Source organism: Rhinatrema bivittatum, chromosome 17, assembly GCF_901001135.1.
Source record: "Rhinatrema bivittatum chromosome 17, aRhiBiv1.1, whole genome shotgun sequence".
Lineage (NCBI taxonomy): Eukaryota > Metazoa > Chordata > Amphibia > Gymnophiona > Rhinatrematidae > Rhinatrema > Rhinatrema bivittatum.
The window spans coordinates 26,086,501-26,107,018 of record NC_042631.1 but is presented as its reverse complement, the minus strand read 5'-3'; the positions used below and the strand labels follow the sequence as shown (position 1 = coordinate 26,107,018).

The window sequence follows — 20,518 nt, the reverse complement described above, 5'->3', positions numbered from 1 at the left end:
TTAACTACAGGGAGTGGCATGAAAAACATGAAAAGCAGTTCATGTGTTTTTCATCAATGACGCAGCTGCTGTCCTGTGTGCTGTTATGTAGAGACCCAGGTTTTATTCCTGAGCTCAACTTCTGCTCCTTGGGCTGGCTGGAGATGCTAAAGAGGCAGCATTTACAACCTTTTCAAGGAGTTGGAGTCCTAGCCATCGTGCAATGATGACACCTACTCACTGCTAAAAGCACACATGTACCCAATTGCAGAGGAAACAGTTATTCTAGGTCTAAGTTCTGCTTTTGCAACAATTGGGCTAGATGGGAGGGGGTTTAAAGTAGGGAGAGAACCCTGGGTAGCTGCATATTCCCCAAGAAGCATGTGTGCCTCTGTATTGCTCCATGGTGAGACCACTCATTGAATACTATGTGCAATTGAGAAGATACAGAGAGTAGCGACCACAATTGTAAGGGGGGCAGAACGGCTCCTCTCTGGGGAAACGCTAAAGAGGTTAGGACTGTTCTGCATGGAGAAGAGACAACTGAGGTGAGGGATATGATAGAAGTCTATAAAATCATGAAAGGACTTGAACAGGTAAATGCGAATTAGATATTTACTCTTTCATATAATACAAGGACTAGGGGGCACTCCATGAATTAGGAGGTAGCGCATTTAAAGCAAATGGGAGAAAATTCCTTTTCACTCAATGCGCCAATAAGTTCTGGAATTCATTGCCAGAGGATGTGGTTAGTGTAGTTAGTGTAGCTGGGTTTAAAAAAGGTGTGGATAAGTTCCCGGAGGAGAGGTCCATAAACTGCAATTAATTAAGTTGACTTAGGGAATAGCCACTGCTTATTATTAGCTTTAGTAGTATGGAATCTATTTAATGTTTGGGTACTTGCCCCAGGTACTTATAACCTGGATTGGGTACTGTTGGAAACAGGATGCTGGGCTTTTGTGTACCCTCGGTCTGACCCAGTATGGCAACTTCTTATGTTCTTATGAGGAAGCAACCAGACCAAAAAAATAAAGGGTGCTAGTTCTGCTGACGCTTTCCCGTAGCTGTGTGATTAATGGCCTCTTTCATGATAAGAGAATGGGTGCACAGGAATTAAATGAAATTTGTCAGTGTTCATGTCATACTGATTAAACCTTTGTTGTGTGGGTATATTTATCACTTTTTTATGTCACTCTAATAAGAAAGTGGAGGAGGGTGATTTATCTCTTATGTCTGTTTCTGACCAGTATTTTCACCATTGGTATGGTTTTCAATAAGTATGTTTGTTCTAAGGTGGCCAAATAAGTCCATAAACAGCAGACGTATGTATCTAGATCTGTCATGCTAAGGGCATCGCTAGAATCGCACGCCTCAGCATGCTTCTGGGAATAGAACGGGATTGAAGAAACATGTCTGCATATATACAACTTTCTGGTCCACTGATGCTACCGAAATTATTTTTCATGTTGAAGTTAACATTTTGGGGGCAATTTTTTTTAAAGACACGTGGGGGTTGTGCATGCAGAATCAGCATATATACACACTTCTGTGCATGGTTAAGTGAGTTTTCAGAAGAGCGGGAATATGCCCTCGCTATCGCTGCCGTACGGGAAAAGTGCACACGTACAAAGAGGGCATTTCAAGCACGTTCGGGGATGGAGTTTCCGAAGTGCACGCACATTTATGTATTTTATAAGTGGAGTATACGTATACGTCATCAAACATGCACGCACACTTTTACACCTGCTAATTTAAGTCACGGAAAATAAATCTCTCTTCTCTGTAGTTTTTAGGTAGGGGTCTTGAGCAAGTGGTGCCTACATCAAACCATTAATATCATTACATTGTGCTGCCTTCATTGCCTAGTATGATAACTTCATTAACTGTAGTTCAAGGGGATAATTTCTGTGGGTGAATCGTCTTTTTTTTTTAATACTTGTCCACCCCTATCTGTGGATAAAAGCATGGATGCATGCACTTTTACCTGGTGTGTTTGTGTGTGTGGGGGGGAGGGGTTCTTGGGGACAGGGTTTGGAACCATGTGCAAACTTCTGAAGAATTCACAAATATTCGCATACTTTTGCATGAAAAATTACCTGCACAAAAGAGCAGGTGCAAATGTGTGCAGGTAACTTTTTTTTTTTCCTTGGGCAATTTTCAACATGAAGGTTATGCACATAAGTTTTTGAAAATTAGTGCAGTTTTTATCTGCAGACTTTTGCAGATAAATGGTGAGTCTAAAAATTATTACCCCCGAATATAACAAAGAGAACAGTATTTTAATTAGGTAGGCATTTCCGTTTCCATCTGGTATTCACCACATGTTCTTTTCGACCCACTTTAACAAAGCATGTGATTACTAGAATGATGTTCCTTAAAGACCAGCTACCAGTGGGGAAGTAAATTCAGGCACACTCAACTGTAGAGGAAGATCACCTTCCTACGGGAAATCAGTAAGCCCAGAAAAATCAGCTCTGAAACTAACTTGCATATCACATCATTTAAAAATAAAACAAAAATATCCATATTGTAAAATAACTAGGTATGCCTAGTTATTTCTTCCTCTACAGTTGAGTGTGCTATGGGTCGTGCTGTGTCTGGCTGTTACAGCACTTGTCAGGTTCTTGAGTCATTCAGTGGGTAATATCAAAAGATTTTTATGTGAGTAAAAGTGGTTGGATTATTCTCCCTCCCTGCTCCCACTGAGGGTAAAATTGTAGGCAGGGTGGGTTCAAGGGAGGGAAAGTATCTAAGGTAATCAGATTTTCAAATCACCATTGCATACTTTTCTTGGTGTATACATTGCATTGCTTCATTACAGTTGTAAAGTATGTGGGTACTTTTACAGGCATCGTGTGCGGATTGCAGCCCTATCAAAATTGCCCTCCCCTTTGTTTTGTCTGGTTTTCCTATCATGAAGCATAGTAAATGATGGGCCTGTCCTGTCTGCCCAGTTGAGATTTTTCTACCATGTTGGGCGGATGAGCATACAAATGTCCACATGCATACCAGGTCCCCTTGCCCCTCCTCCAAACAAAATGTCATCTACCTCACCTCTCAAACCACCACCACCACCTTCTGCATCCATCCCCAGCATTTCCAAAATCTGCACCGTGTTGGCTTCCACCAGTACCACTTAGCAGGCCATTTCAAGCCTTGATGTCTTCCTCTGATTCTTACAGGAGCAATTCTTAATCCAAAACCCAAGCGTCTTATCAGGTTTTGCAATAATCCACCTTGTCTCCAAAATTAGTGAGGCTGTTGTCCAAAGATATCTGGCTTCCCTATGCTCATTTACGGTCAGGTTTTAACCATGGTTACGGTATGCCGCAGCCCAGCCACTGCTGTTTATAGCTGGAGCCGCCACGCTGTGCAGGTTCTCGCGGTGCCACCTTGGAATTTGCCGGGCCATTGTACAAGCACCTGATGCTGGTTGAAATGGCCTGGCAAATTCCTCTAATTCCTCTTCCTTATTGTTTAATAAATATTTGCAGTTCATGGACTTAGAATATTTTTTTTTGTGTGTGTTTATTGCATTGTTAAACCTTAGGAGAAAACACAGCTGCAGAAGGATTTGTGGAGAATTGAAGACGTTACAGCTGGCTTAAGTGCAAATAAAGCAAACTACAAAGTAATAATAGAATCTATGAAGAATCCAGGTACGTGAAATGGATACGTTTAGTCTTTGATGGAGCTGGAAATATGATAGGTAATGCTATCAATATTCATGTGCTTTTACTTTGCTTGTGGAACTTCTTCTCTCTTGCTGTTTAAATCAGATTTTCATTGTTCGTTTCCTTAGTAATAAAATAACAAGAGATTAAATTATTGTAATCACTAAGCCCATGGATCCTTTAGGCACATGCCATGCCCCCGGCATCAGTCAGGTTTGACATTTTAATTTGCATTCAGAATAGGAGGAGGTGCATCCATTAAAAAAACAAACAAAACAACCCTTATACTTCTGTGAATGCACATCAGGCTCGCAAATTTTTGCACTTTGCATATTTGAGATCTAGCTACTACTATTTTCCAACTTCTAGAGATTCCCTTCTTGAACCAACAGAGGATGATGTCTTGTATCTCAATATTTCTTACACCCCGCATCTCAGTATTTTCCTTTCCCTGTTACCCCTGCTCCTTCCTGCATTTATGTACAAGTTAAGCCACTTCTCGCCTGAATATGGCTTTGCGCCCCCCCCACTCCGACAGTCCGTTCCCCTCCTCCCCTGTGTATTTTAGTACCCCTCCCTCCCCTTCCCGCTAATTTCTATGTTCATTTCAGGTTCCCCCTCGCTCCCTTGCCTCCCCTACTCTTGGTCATTGTAAACACGTTAAATTATCTGTAATCCAATTTGTTGTTCTTTCTTCGTCCCCCCGCTCCCCCACCCTTGATTATTGGAATACGTTAAGTTATCTGTAAACCGATATGATGTACCCTCAAATACCGGCATAGAAAAGTTCTTAAATAAATAAATAAATTGCATCGATCTTACAATGTGCAAGATGTAAGGAGCAGTTTTGGAAGGGATTTTCTGCGATCAAACAAGTGTTTACCTGCAGAAATGGCCCCTTTGGAAATTTGATTCCCCCCCCCACACACACACAAAAGAACAGCGAATGCACTTTTCCCTGCAGGGGAAAGGGGATCGACTGGGCGTGGTGTCAGAGAAGGCCCAGCAAACTATGCATGCATGGAGAATTTATTTTTAACCTCCTGCCTGTGTCTCCCAGAGGGGGCTTTACAGCTGCAAACTCCGTTGGGCCCTAGCTTTGTTAAGAGAAGCTCCGCTGGGAAAATTCCCTTTGGGGGTGTGGGGGGTGGGGGGGGGGGGGGGAAGCAGCTTGTAGTCTTGCATGGAGTTTTAAAAATAGGCAGTTTTTATAAAAGCGGAGTGATCCAGTGGTACTTTCCTTTCTGCAAGTTGAAAGCATGCCCTGTTGGATCTAAGAGATTCACTCGCATGAATGCTTTGGGGTGTCTTTTTAGTACAGAAAGATACCGGTGACCTGAGCTTCGGGCATATGGCTGAGCATCTGGCAGCAAAAGACCCCAGGCCACAGTGCAGTCAGGGTGACTTGAATTTCTCCATTGCATAGAACATGTCAAATTGTGTGAAGCCAGTTCCCCAAAGGTGATCTGTCGGGGAAATTCCAAAAATCTCACAGCATTTAATCTGGCTGCCATAAAAAGATGGGTAACAGGGTTTCTGCAGTTAGAAATATTATACACTCATGCGACTGGAAAGTCAAATTTCAACGACCACCTAAATGCATTTACTAATTTTCTCCTAGTTCCCCTGGAGAAGGCAGCACTCTAGCAGATAACATGGAGACCATTTTATTGCATGTACCAAATATTTTTAATGGTCTTTTTATTTTTTTTCTCAACCAGAGAGAAAAAGAGTGCCTTTGTTTCCTCACCCTTCCGTGCCTTCAGCAACCACTTCTCTCACTCAGCAAAGCCCACCACTCAGCCCTGTGAAATCTGCACTGGAGGTTAGACTCCTTCCGCAGCTGCAGCCTTACTCTCAACCACGACCTCAGGCTCAATCACAGCAACAGAGAAACGCAGAGCCTCCGCTTCATTCACCAACCAAGCTACTGCCAAAGGTTGGAAAGGTTATTTCCATAACCACAGTTACTAAATATGCTATAGAAAGAAGTATGATATATTGAAGAGGTAATTTTTAAAAGGATTTGTGTGCATAAAACTGAATTTTTGAAAATTACAATTCAGGAAAAAGTGTTAAATTCCCTAGAGATTTTGGCCAAAACCCTCTATGGTACTGACTGTTGAGCTCCATTTATATACTAGAAAATCAAGGGGATGGAGTAGGTATGTTAAATTTGAAACCTCCACCTTTAGCCATACATCGAGTTGGACAGGTAGGGGTAGATATTCAAATGTTAGCCATTTTTCTAAGTTAGCCAGATGACATATGTGGCTAACTTAGACACGATATTCAGTGGCATGGCTAAAGCCACTAAATGAACATATGTGTATATATCTGTGCTTATTCATATAAATTATAACTGGCTAAGTGGAGAAAGTAGTAAGTGAGATAGATGAGGTGAAGTTTACTGTGTGCAGAGGTATTGGAATCTTGTTTATTTTTATTGTATATTTTAGTATTTTAATTTATGATGAAGATGTTTGTTTTATGTTTTTAATTTTGTACATCACTTTGAGTGATTTCATTTAAATCAGGGATGCATTTAATAAATTTTACTAACAAAATAAATAAATGACTGAATATATCTAGTTAGTCTTTTTAGCCGTATAAGTTACTTATGCAGTTAAGCGGCAGCTGCTGAACATAGGCGCATATTCAGTGGCCACTACTTAACCGCATAAGCTATCCTTATTTGGCTAACAGTGCTGAATGTGTTTCGAATATTGACCTTATAGTCTTTAACTTTGAGTAATTATGTATACATTAAGTAACATTAAATGGGGTGGGAAGAAAAGTTAAAGCCTGTATTCTCTTATATATCTCGTTGACCTCCAGATAATTAATTTTGTAAAGCATGCTTTATAGGGAATATATTTATTTTTCTCTCTCTTTTTTTTTTACATCTCCCCTATACTTTTCTATTTTTGTTGTTTGTTGCAATCATATACAGAGTTATGACATCCTAGAGTGATAGTTATTCCTCCCCCAGACTTTTTTCATAATCATCATTCATTAAATGAGTTGTAGTTTATACTCTCTTTAAGATCTTGGGGACTTATTTTGAGTGCTGGACTCTAAGCTACTCCTCTTGGACTCCCATGGCAAGTGCAATGGGTACTGAGAGTGCTGAATGATAGGGCTAGGGAATGCAAATACAGCATATACAGTGCCGTATGCTGTGGTGCATTCTACCTGTTTGTACTGGATGTGGGACAGGGAGGAGAGACTATTTTCTGGCTCAGCAGCTTAAAAGTATTCTCTAAAAAAAAACCAAAACCTTCTTGTGCAAAAGCTTTGAAATCTTCTATGTTTCTGAGTCTTCAGTTCTCCACAAAAGAATTTCAACTTTTGGCTGATATATACCAATATTTATATTTTATTAAATTGAACCTTGTAAATGGAAAATACTTATATTTTGACATTTCCTCTCGACTTGTTTGTGGCAATTTATCATGGTTATAATGATTTCCATACATCTATTCAAATATTACTTAGTAGTTCGAGGGTTTATGTTATGTTTTTAACAGGAAGACGAAGCACCACCCAGACCGCCTCTCCCTCAGATGTACAGCCCCGACGATCAACCACCTGCTGTCCCTCCCCTTCCAAAAGAGGCCACTGTTATCAGGCATACGTCCGTGCGAGGTTTAAAACGTCAGTCGGATGAGAGAAAGAGAGACCGAGAGCTGGGACAGTATGTGAATGGAGATTATAGGGTAAGCAGTCATTGGCCTTCGGCGGCAGTGTAGAAACATGGAATATGATGGTAGATAATAACCAGAAAAGGCCATTGGTCTACCCATATTCTTTGTTCACTGTAATATTGAAGACCCTATTTGGCTACCACTGTTTTCCCACCTCTAAAGACTCCCTGTTTCACTGACTTCTGTTACTCCGGCTTCTCCATTGGGAGGCTATTCAACGCATTTACCTGTCCTAATTATAAAGAAATATTTCTTTATACACCTTACATCTTCATATCATGACCCCCTTGTCCCTTTGTTTCACTCCTGTGTGTTTATTGCTTCTGCATTATTTATGCATTTGAGATACTTAACAATCTCTCATATTTCCCCTCTTCCGTCTGTCAAAGAACACAACAGCAGATAAATATCATTTTGCCCACCCTACCACCTGCTAAGCTTTACAAACCCTTTCTCTCCCTCAGAGATCCTCGGTGTGTGTGTCTTATGCTAACTCTAATTCTGATACTGTGCTGGTCTTTGCCACCTCCACTGGAAGGCCCATTCCATGTGGCTGCCATCATTTCTGCAAATAAATATTTCCTTAGGTTACTCTTGAGTCTGCCGCCTTTCACCCTCATTCCAAGACCCCCCTCATTCTGCATCTTCCTTTCCATCGAAAGAGACCTGCCTCCTGTGTGCACTTATTTCTTGGAAGTCTTTAAATCTATTTCATATCTCCCCTTTTTTTCTCCTTTCCTCCGCATGTTTAGATCTTTAAATCTGTTCACGTGTACTTTATGATGCCTTCTGTGAAACTTGCTCATCCTCAGGATACTAGGAGGCGTTCAATTTCAATTATGGAGCCTGTGTTGTGGAATGATTTAACGGAGGAAATTTGGTCTCTAAATGATTTTAAGGTTTTCTGCAAGGTGTTGAAAATACTACTGTTTAAGGAAGCTTTTCAGCAGTTTATGGAGTAGCTAGTAAATCTATATCATCTATAATGGCTATTTTAATCATTTGTTGGTTCTGTTTTAATGTTTTTCTTTGTTTTATGTTTTAGACTGTAATCCTCCAAGCATGACAGAGTTACTATAGGCAATAATATAAGCATTTAAGATAAATAAATATTATGAAGGAGGTTACATGCTTAAGCCCTGAAGTCTCATCTCATAAGGTTTATGGTACAGAATCTGCACCAGTGTTGTGTGCCATTTAGCACTCTGTTGATGTGCAAGACATGAGACTAATTGCTGAATCAGTACAACAGAACAGTAACGGAAATGCAGAGTAAAACCACAAAAAGTGTGTTTCTGATGCCAGTTACCTCAGTTCCTAAAATGAAGATTTGTGCTTACAGGTAGAACTTCGCAGCTATATGAGTGAACCTGAGCTCGCAAACCTAGCAGGTGACCTCAGTCAGACAGCTGGTTTTGTAGACCCTGATAGTGGGTACCAGACATTGCCTGGCAAAGGTAAGTCATCAAGACCCCAAGGTGCTCTTAGGGAGGATAACTTTCAAACAACAATGTGCTGTGGCATATTCATGCATATATGGCAGTGTGTAGATCTGTGATGGTATTTTATAACCCGTGTATATCATATACATTCATGTAAAATATGCATAACTTTATCCCAGACCATACGTGCATATGTTTGCTTATGCATGACTACATGCAATGCATTAAAAGTTAATATTTGAATGAATTGAATGCACATACTTTTTCTACCTATTTTAAAAATATACGTGCGTATATGTTACAGGCAAAAATAATTTAGGACGTACTCACATAAAACCTGATTTATGCCTGTTAATTGGCTTTGGAAATTTTTACCATAACATTGGAAAAAGATTAGTACATTTTTATAAATAAATAAATATTGTAAACCATGCATATGTAATAGTCTGTGTAAGTCATAGTTTTGAGAAGTTCAGCTGGGGTTTGCCATCATCAAGGAACCAGAAACCTAGGCCTGAGTTTAAAAAGTTTCCTAGCTTACATTTTTAAAGAATAAAAATGACAGGAGCTGAGTGGCACTTTATAGATTAACCAATTTTTTAAAGCATGAGCTTTCAAGGACAGATGCATGAAGTGATGTGAAACAGCAAGTTGATGAAGCGGACTCTGTCCTTGAAAGCTCATGCTTTAATAAATTGAAATTGGTTAATCTGTAAAGTGCCACTCAACTCCCGTCATTTTTGCTACACCAGACTAACACGGCTATCCCTCTGAGGAATTTCCAAACAATGAAGTTGTTAAACCCTTCATTAAGAGAGTCCCAAAAAGGTCAGACTGCCACCCTCTACCAATAATTATGTCTCTCCTAAAACTTTTAATTAGACCAGGATGTATGTTTAATAATTTCTTTCCTAATCCATCATCTAAACCCTCTTTTTTCTGACAGTTTAAATTGTCAGTCAGAAGCCCTCTTGCTTCACGTAAGGTACTCTGCTTACCTGGAGGTGGATAAAAATAACCTGTGTATCCCCCATGCTGAAGTAAGCAGCAACAGACATAGCCACTGTGGGTAAGATCCCAGCAGTGAAAAGTGGAATTAATCTGCAGTGGTACAAACATCATCTCTATTTCAGTTTTCTATAAAAAGATATCACCTACAACTGTTTTGTTATCATTTATTTCTAAGCCATCCAAAAAAGAATGGATATTTACCACCTTTTGTCTTCTTCATGTCAGACAGAAATGCACCAAGTTGCAGTTTCACTGGAATTAGCTACCTGCAGTCAAGCTCAGAGTCTTGTTTTAGGCTTCCTCCCATAGGCCTCTTGTTCCAGGAGAGATGCAGCTTGTGGACGCTCCCGTCAGAAGCTGTCTTTAAAGAACTTGCATTTAATTTATTACAATATAAGGATGGCCCACAGTACGAAATTACACAAGCAGAGCCAAGGAATGTTTTGAGGATGTACAAATAAGTCTTATAGCCTATTTCTTGTGTTTTGGGGTTTGTTTTTTTTAATTTTAAACATGCATTTGTTTTTCTCATTACAAAGGTTTGTCTGGATCAACTTCCAGGTTGCACCAGTCATCAGCCGTGACCTCATATGTTACACTTCGAAGAGGGCCAGCTGCAGAAAGCTCCAAGGTATGATAATATGAACTTACATTATCACAGGTAACTGCAGTTCTCCTCTGCTTGGGTTGCAATTTGAGTGTTATCATACCTTCTCCAGAGGGTAACCATTTCATTCTGTTTTGTGCAGATGTAGACAGTCTGTGTCACTCAGTCATTCTGCCAGTCTGTCTTCTACTGCCAGAACATGCAAATTAAGAAGCCATTGTACTAAAGTGCATTAACAATGGCACAAGTGTTAATGCGCTTTAATTGCATTGTTAAATTGTGTATGCTAGCTTGTATTAATGTTACCACAAAATATATGCTAATGTGATGCAAATTTATGCTAAATACCTCATTATCTGCTAGCATAGTGAAAAACAGCACACATTATAATGTGTAAAAATCTAAGGCAGACCTGTTAATGCAAACAATGTAATTACATCTTGAGGAAGTATAGTAAACTTTTCGTATGAACAATTATTTTAATGTGCATACTTTACATTAGGTATATTAATGAATACCTCATTTGTATATAATTAACAGTGGCCATTAATAGCTAATGGTAACATACTTTAGTACATTGGTCCCCTAGGTTTGTTGCCAGAGGTTTACTTTCAAATGCTCATTTCTTAAATTTTCTTTCTGTTAACTCCTAAGTTATTGGTTCTAATAGCAAAGTAATGTACTCACCAATGCCTATAGCAGTACCTCAGTCATTTGAGGTTTTAAGGTTATCCACAATTAATATGCATAAGATACCTATACATGTATTGTGGACAAATATATCACACACAAACTCGTTGTAGGTATCCTGAAAACCCAACTGGCTGGAGATCCCCAAGGGCAGGTTTCGGAACCACTGGGATCTGCTGGGTGCTTCTTAGTGACCCGGATTGGCTACTATTGTGATGGGATACTGGGCTCAATGGGTGATTGGTCTAAACCGATATGGTATATCTTATATTCTTATAGTGTGAAATTTTCAAAAAGATGCTAAAATTAAAAACAACTATCTTGTCCAGGTGCTCAGGGGTCTGGTCTAATGGTCAGAATAATGGATGAGTTAATTCTTGCTTCTGCAATAGATATTTTTAACCTTGTGAAGTCACTTTATCTCCCTGTGGTTCCCAGCTGACCACTTAGATTGCGACCTCTTTTTCTGGCATGGATTCATGTTACCTGTATGTGTACATAGTATACAGTGCTGTGAAACACTCTCAGCTATAGGGAAATAGCATTATTATTTGCTGAAAAAAAAATATGACCTGGTTTTCTCGCAGTATAGTAATGATAGGATAAGTTTGTATTCTTTCCTGTTTAATCAGGATACACCAAAAAGTGCCCTGGAGCGCCTGTATTCTGGAGACCACCAAAGAAGCAAGATGAGTGCGGAGGAGCAGCTAGAACGCATGAAACGACACCAGAAGGCGTTAGTTCGAGAACGCAAGAGGACGCTCAGCCAGGGAGACAGACAGTCTGCTCCGTCTCGAACCTTTATCCGGCCCATCTCTGCAGACGTAGGCTCAGTACGTTAGAAATGCCTATAAAGGACTGCATTAAAAAGTACCATATGTAGCTATGCATAGAAAGCACTTTAATGTCATTGTACATGGCACACGTAGGTTAATTGTAGCATTGTAAAGCATTGGTACAGACTGTAAGGAGTTAAAGTAACAGTTCCTAGGGTACTTAGGATAAGTTATTGACAGCTAATAGTCACCTAGCACTTAGCGGGTTGTGCAGGTAAGTTGGTGAGAGAATTGTGTGGTTGAAGAGAGAAGGGAGTAGGTTTCTTTGGAGCAATTTTAGTCATTGACAGCTTTGACTTGAATTGCGTTTGGAAGGCATAAAAGAGTTTTTGCAATTTTGAGGGTTTTCAATAAGGGAATGAGCCTTTTGGGGAAGGGTTTATTTGTAGCTAGCTTAACTGGTACAGTACTATTTATAATCTTGTATCAAAGCAAGAATTTTTGTTTTGTTTTGTTTTTTTTTTACTGTTTTGACTAAGGTATGTGTTAGGGCCTATTAACTGACTTTACTTTACATGGAAGCGATTTGTGTAAGAATTCATTTTAATTACCATCACTGCTATACAGATGAATTTTAAGGCTTAAAGTATGCTTTAGTGAGAAAAGGTGGAAAATTTGTTTTGCCTTAATAAATATTGCACAAGTTATAAATGTATAATGAGCCCCCTGCGGCACTAACCAAAGCAGTTCTGTTAAGGGACCGTCACCCAATCCCTCCTTTGGCATCATTCCAAGGATGTGAAATGGCACAGCCTCTGTAATGTTAGCTTTACATTTTGCCCTCTTCCATTAGAGCTTTAGAATTACTCTGCCTAATTCATTGCACAAACTCTCTTGCTTCTAGAATTGTATCACTTGTCATACCTAATACTTTCCTTCTTTGTTTGCAGAAGCTTCCGATTTGTTTAAAATAATTGCTAACCAGGCTACTCATTTTCCTTTTTTTTTTTTTTTTTTTTACCAGGCTTTAATGCTGTTTAGTAGCAACACATTAATAGCATATTTGAAATCTTTTAATACCACTTGCTTCCTCATTTCCATTTTTTTTTTTTTTGAGAGTCCCCAATAACACTCATTCGCTAGCTCCATCGGCTACGGTTCTCTCCCTGATAATCGTCAGTATGTTAGCTGTGCTTGATCAAAGAGATCCAAAAAGGATGTTGCCTAGTACTTGGGAAAAATTTGGAACTTGTTCCTCCATTTGCACATTTAATCTTTTTTTTTTTTAAACCCTTGAATTTATACCTATAAAGACAGTAATCGTTTCTCGGTTCATTCAGCATATTTTGCTCTAATTTCTAGCTTTCATATATTGAAGTTTTACCAGCCGCAGCGTTTTGGGTAGACATCTCCATTTCTCTAGGGGATGGTAACACAGCAGAAAGATTCTGATGGATAAAATGACCTTTGATACTTGTAATGTGAAAAAGCTGTCTGACGGCCAAAATAGTAAACCTTGATGGTGTGTGCCATGCGTTTAATAGAACTGTGATCATAGTAATAATCTGCTTTTAACAGAGCATTGTATTTAACATCAGAGCTTTTGAGATGGAAAGCCATTTTTAAGAATTAGTTTTCTGACACATGTAGTGCAGTTTTTAAATATTGAGCATACTAATTTTTGAATTATGTCAGTTACTATAATAAAGTGCTTTTTAATGTACCCACATAAGCATTAAAGCTAATAAAAGTGTTGCTAAGAAAAATTGATTCACGTTTTTCTTATCGATATAAAACAAAATGCAGAGTATTTATTTTTTTTTATAGCTACGGCATAAAGCCTGGTTTAAATGAGTATGTCTGCATCTGAACCTTTGGTCAGATCTGTAGCAAAAGATATTTTTTGTCAGGTCTTATAAAATACTTCTCCATTTATACAGAAGCTTCACAGATAAAACTGTTATCTAAATTCCATGAAAGCTGCACCTTTTAAACTAAGCTAGTCTTGAGAGCTTGTGCATGAATGGGCTACAGAATGTTGAAACCAAGAGTCTTCCGTATATGTATGTATACCTTAAAGATTTCAAGAAGCAGCAGCAGCCCTGGTACTATGAGTGTTTACAATAAGTTTACATGATAACAGAAACATTGTCATGTGGATGATGATTTGTAGACATTATCTAGTCTCTTCTGTTGTGCCAAGAACAAGTCACCCTAGCATAAAAAAAACACTGCCCCAGCATACCTATAAAATATATTATGCTGCTATAATGATGGCTTGCTTCTAATGTGTTTAGAAATGTTCATATGAATATGATATAGAAGGTTTGTAGTTTTTTCTTGAAACAAAATCTCTTTTACACTAAGGTAAGTGAAAAGGATTTCCTTTCTGTTGAGCATAGTCACTCTTTCACAGTGTCAGTCACACAAGAGGCAGGGCTCTTAGCGTGCTTAGGCAAAGGGGTTTTATAGGGTATTTTGGCTGTAACTATACATATGTATATTTCATAGTGTAAACATTCTTTCAAGAGATACACTGATTTACATCCTGTGAGAATAATTTGTCAGGTAGGAGCCACATACCGCCCACTTCCAGTTTTTCTTGCTATGACAATTGAAGTGAGTTGGTTTTAGCCAATGCGAGATGGGGCAGTCAGTAAGGATAAAAATGTTTGAACTGTTCTGTATCTCTTATCAGTGGAAGCGAGAGCAAGACTTTGATTTGCAGTTACTAGAGAAGGCAGCACGGGACGCAGAAGACAAAGAGAAAGATGACGAAGCCTGGTTGAAAGTTAAAGCGGTACCGGTCACCGAGTTAGACTTGGAGCCTCTAGACTATGACTTGGATATTAACAAAGAGGTAATCCTGTGGTTTGAATTTCTTTACAAAAGAATCCACTTTCTTTGAAGTTTCCAAATTCTTCCCCTCTTCCTAATTGCTTATGTACACTTGCTCTTCTACTGGCTGTTTGCTATTTCTCCAGACTTGGCAGGAACATTCCTAGAGCAATGTAGAATTTTTCTAAATATGTCTGGGGAACAGAAGCCTTGTCAATGCTGTCTCACATCTTTATTTAAAGTAAGAACATAAGAAAATGCCATACTGGGTCACACCAAGGGTCCATCAAGCCCAGCATCCTGTTTCCAACAGTGGCCAATCCAGGCCATAAGAACCTGGCAAGTACCCAAAAACTAAGTCTATTCCATGTTACCATTGCTAATGGCAGTGGCTATTCTTTAAGGGGTAGATTTTTTTAAAAAAGCGTGATCGCATACTTTTGTTCGCGCCTGCTGCGCGAACAAAAGTACGCAGGATTTTATAAGATACACGCATAGCCGCGCGTATCTTATAAAATCCTGGATCGGTGCGCGCAAGGCTGCCGATTTTGGGCAGCCTGCGCGTGCCGAGCCGCGCAGCCTGCCTCCGTTCCCCTCCCTTCCCCTACCTAACCCACCCACCCCTGGCCCTATCTAAACCCCCCCCTTACCTTTGTCCCTAGATTTTCGCCTGGGAGAAGCAGACGTAAATCTACGCGCGCCAGCAGACTGCTGGCGCGCCATCATCCGACCCGGGGGCTGGTCCAGAGGCCTCGACCACGCCACCGGACCGGCACCACGCCTCCAGTCCCACCCCCGAAACGCCACATCCCGCCCCCGAAACGCCACGTCGTTCGGCCCCGCCCCCGACACCCCCCAACACGCCCCCTTCAAAATACCCCGGGACTTACGCGCGTCCCGGGGCTCTGCGCGCGCCGGCGGCCTATGCAAAATAGGCGCGCCGGCGCGCAAGGGCCCTGCTCGCGTAAATCTGCCCGGATTTACGCGAGCAGGGTTTTTAAAATCCACCCGTAAGTGAACTTAATAGCAGGTAAAGGACTTCTCCTCCAAGAACTTATCCAATCCTTTTTTAAACACAGCTATACTAACTGCACGAACCACATCCTCTGGCAACAATTTCCAAAGTTTATTTGTGCGTTCAGTAAAAAAGAACTTTCTCCGATTCGTTTTAAATGTGCCCCATGCTAACTTCATGGAGTGCCCCCTAGTCTATTATCTGAAAGAGTAAATAACCGAGTCACATCTACCCGTTCTAGACCTCTCATGATTTTAAACATCTCTATCATATCCCCCCTCAGTCGTCTCTTCTCCAAGTATCTCTCTCTTAAATGGGTCCTCTTGGTCTCTCATAAGACATGATAAAAGAGGTGCCAGGAAGCACCCTGAAAGGGCCTAGAGTAAGTCATGTCAATGTTCCTGTGCTCTTTGGGGGAAGATGGGACTAGAGATCTATCTTGTATAATATCATTAGACCAGCAATATTTGCTGTAGCCCTTCAAGATCCATGGTCAGTGTAGTCAAAAAATAAACAAATTCACCTGACTCGTGAAGTGTACCTGATAAATATTCATGTGGTCTCAGTAAAAAAAAAACAAAAAAAAAACAACCAACATGCAGCTCTTGAGAGCTGGGGGTAAATACCCAGATACATAAGAAATAAGAACATAATAAATTGCCATACTGGGTCAGACCAAGGGCCCATCAAGCCCAGCATCCTGTTTCCAACAGTGGCCAACCCAGGCTACAAGTACCAGGCAAGTACCCAAAAAGTAAGTATATCCCACGCTACTGATGCTAGTAATAGCATTGGCTATTTTCTAAGTCATCTTGATTAATAGCAGGTAATAGACTTCTCCTTCAAGAACTTATCCAAACTTTTTTTAAACCCACCTATACTAATTGCACTAACCACATCCCCTGGCAACAAATTCCAGAGTTTAATTGTGCGTTAGGGGAAATAATTTTCTCCAATTAATTTTAAATGTGCTACCTGCTAACTTCATGGAGTGTCCCCTAGTCCTTCTATTATCTGAAAGAGTAAATAACCGATTCACATTTACCCGTTCTAGACCTCTCATGATTTTAAAGACCTCTTTTATATACCCCCTCAGCCATCTCCAAGCTGAACAGCCCTAACCTCTTTAGTCTTTCCTCATAGGGGAGCAGTTCCATCCCCTTTATCATTTTGGTCGCCCTTCTCTGTACCTTCTCCATCTCAACTATATCTTTCTTGAGATGCGGTGACCAGAATTGGTCACAGTATTCAAGATGCGGTCTCACCATGGAGCGATATAGAGGCATGATGACATCCTTCATTTTATTCTCCATTCCCTTCCTAATAATTCCTAACATTCTGTTTGTTTTTTTGACTGCCGCATCTCACTGAACTGATGTTTTCAAAGTATTATCCACTATGACACCTGGATCTCTTTCCTGGTCGGTAGCTCCTAATATGGAACCTAACATCGTGTAACCACAACAAGGGTTATTTTTCCCTATATGCATCACCTTGCACTTGTTCACATTAAATTTCATCTGCCATTTGGATGCCCAATCTTCCATTCTTGCAAGGTCCTCCTGTAATTTATCACAATCTGCTTGTGATTTAACCACTCTGAATAATTTTATATCATCTGCATATTTGATTACCTCACCCATTGTATTCCTTTCTAGATCATTTATAAATATATTGAAAAGCACGAGTCCTAGTACAGATCCTTGAGGCACTCCACTGTCTACCCTTTTCCAGTGAGAAAATTGTCCATTTAATCCTACTCTCTGCTTCTTGTCTTTTAACAAGTTTTTAATCTACGAAAGGACATCACCACCTATCCCATGACATTTTTAACTTTCTTAGAAGCCTCTCATGAGGAACTTTGTGAAATGCCTTCTGAAAATCCAAATAGACTACATCCACCAGTTCACCTTTATCCACATGTTTATTAACCCCTTCAAAAAAGTGAAGCAGATTTGTGAGGCAAGACTTGCCTTGGGTAAAGCCATGTTGGCTTTGTTCCATTAAACCATGTCTTTCTATATGCTCTGTGATTTTGATCTTTTGAACACTTTCCACTATTTTTCTGGCACTGAAGTCAAGCTAACTGGTCTGTAGTTTCCCAGATTGCCCCTGCAGCCCTTTTTAAATATTGGGGTTACATTAGCCTCCCTCCAGTCTTCAGGTACAATGGATGATTTTAATAGAGATGTGAATCGGTACTGGACTCGTTTCCGGTATCGGGTTTGTAGAACCGCGGGAAATCTTTGTTTCCTGTGGTTCTGAATGCTTTTTTTTTCGGCTTTCCCAAGCCAAAAAAAAACCAACCCAACCCGACCCTTTAAATCGAATTATTTAGAATCCCCCACCCTCCCGACCCCCCAAAAAACATTTCTAAAGTGCCTCTTGGCCCAGCGGGGGTCCCGGGAGCGATCTCCCGCTCTCGGGCCGTCGGCTGCCAGAAAACCAAATGGCGCCGATGGCCCTTTGCCCTTACCATGTGACAGGGGCTATCAGTGCCATTGGCCGGCCCCTGTCACATGGTAGGAGCAATGGACGGCCGGCACCATCTTAAAAAACGGGACCCTCGCTGGACCATCAGGTACTTTAGAAAAGGTTTGGGGGGGGGTCAGGAGGTGGGGGATTCTAAATAATTCGATTTAAAGGGTCAGGGTGGGTTTGGGAGTTTTTCTGTGTGCCCTTTCTTCCCACACCCCCACCCCCCAAAACGATAAGAAAACCATACGAAAATTTTGTGGGGTTTTCCTATCACTTTCGGGGACCACCTGACGGATGAGAAAATATTGTACGATATTTTCATCCGTCAGAAAAATGATTCACATCCCTAGATTTTAATGATAAGTTACAAATTTTAACACTGATAAGTGCAATGTACCTAACAAATAGGATTATGAAGAAGCCTCTGACTTGGCAAGTTATTCTCCTTGGGGGGAGAGATTTGTAGAAAGCCAACTGCTAAGTTTATCAATTGAGTTTCGTGGGACAGAGCTTATTAGATTTCCCATCCATAAAACTGGCACATTTGGTCGAGACGAGAGAGCAAACTTCTTCCATTGCTGGACCCTTGCTATAGTCTAACTAACTCCAAGAAACATCTGAAAGCTTTTCTGTTTAAACAGGCCTATAAGCAATATTGTTAAGTCAGTTGTAGCTATATACATTTTGAGTTTTTTGTTTGTTTTCTTGTTTTTATGTTTTTATCATGTATGTTTTAGATTGCACACTGCATAGAACAGTGGATATTATAGTTTATATACATCTGCCTTCCTAAGTATAAACTAGGGAAGAAAGAAAGGGAAACATTGTATGTCGGCCAGAAAATGTATGAATTGGAATTCTCCCATTTTGAAAGCATCTTGGAGGCGATGAGATTTGACTGTGCTTCTGCTGCCATCTGATGGCCGTAGGCCAGGCTAGCGTGCTCCATGGCAAGACCTGGAATCATTTGCCAGTCTCACATGAGGATGCCTTTCGTACCACACTGACGCTGGTGTTCCACGTTATAAATCGGGGGCCAAATCACAACGCCCTACTCTAGATGTACAGTGCAAATGCAGCAAATATTCTAAAATGTGTCTCTTCTTTAGGCGTATCACTTTAGGAACAGTTGGAATTGCACTTAACGCACGCACCAGCAGTGTTGTTATGGGGCAATATTCAAATGTTTTTACATGGAAAAAACCAGTTTGAAAATTGCGTCCCTTTCTCCCCTCGCCTCCCCTTTTTTCCTGTATTAAAAAATTGCTGAAAATAGGTCCGGGAAGTAGGGAAGTACATGCAAGAATTTCATTTTACCCAAGTGTACTTCAACATGCTCACATAGCACTTGCCGCAAAGCCGGCGCAAAATATGCATGTGCAGAAATGCCTGCGCCCCGCTGCTGGCTCACAATTTTCAAAGGGAAACTGCAAGGAGTTTCTCTTTGAAAATCAAGCTTGCACGCACTTTGGGCAGTCTTAAAAATGTTCTTTCCCCATGGAAATCCATAACACTAAGGCTGAGTTTTCATGCCAAGATCAAAATGTCAGCATTTGGTAGCTTGTATTTCTCAATATATATTTCTTTTTAATGTATTGGTTCACCCAGTCCTTTATTATTTCCATCCAATAAAAAAAAAAAAATAGGCCATTGAAATATGTATCTCTGCATGCCCAGCCGAAAATTTGGCAACAATGAAGTACGGATATCTGTTTCCAACGTTTAGCATTATCCAGTCATCGAAGGTGAAAATAAGTTTTCAAAGAAGTTCTTATATCTGTGATATTTAAGCTGGCCTCTCCTCATCATCTGACCTTGGCTGATCCCTGTTAGAGAGGTTGCTTTCCATGATCTGTTTCCAGAAGAGACCTGGAAGGAGGCCAGAAGTCCGTCTAGAGCTTAGGACCTGAAAGACTGCTGAAAATCACAAACATTGTATTCACTTTTATTTCAATGACAATTAGGTTCCTATTTCCAAAGTGAGGTATGGCACTCTAAAATAGTGATTTTATATATATATATATGGACCTTTGTTTTCAGTTTTTATTTTATTTTTTTCCCCCAGGAATTTATCAGGGGTCAATATTCAATCCCATTTAGGTCGATAACTTGTGAGTTATCCGTTTAAATGGCTAGTTTGGAATATTCCCCTTTCTTGTTCAGCTAAAAGATATCCAGATAAGTCTGTATCCTGCTAAGAATTAGCCGAATAAGAAAGGTGTGTGTTGGGGGTCTTCAGGGGAGGGTTAGGGTTAGACGAATAACTTGATCAGTTATCTCCAATGTATGTGTGCATGGTTT

At 40.2% G+C, this 20,518-nt stretch overlaps 1 protein-coding gene across 1 annotated transcript in view; it reads left to right on the top strand.

Moving 5' to 3' along the window:
* PLEKHA7 (pleckstrin homology domain containing A7) overlaps positions 1 to 20,518 on the top strand; it is a 403,482-nt gene that overhangs the window by 365,182 nt on the left and 17,782 nt on the right. Inside the window, exons 28-34 of the mRNA XM_029583091.1 lie at positions 3,530 to 3,638; positions 5,375 to 5,592; positions 7,184 to 7,372; positions 8,703 to 8,817; positions 10,353 to 10,444; positions 11,743 to 11,943; positions 14,585 to 14,746. Of these exons, the coding sequence (XP_029438951.1) occupies positions 3,530 to 3,638; positions 5,375 to 5,592; positions 7,184 to 7,372; positions 8,703 to 8,817; positions 10,353 to 10,444; positions 11,743 to 11,943; positions 14,585 to 14,746 (1,086 nt within the window). The remainder of the gene's footprint in view (positions 1 to 3,529; positions 3,639 to 5,374; positions 5,593 to 7,183; positions 7,373 to 8,702; positions 8,818 to 10,352; positions 10,445 to 11,742; positions 11,944 to 14,584; positions 14,747 to 20,518) is intronic.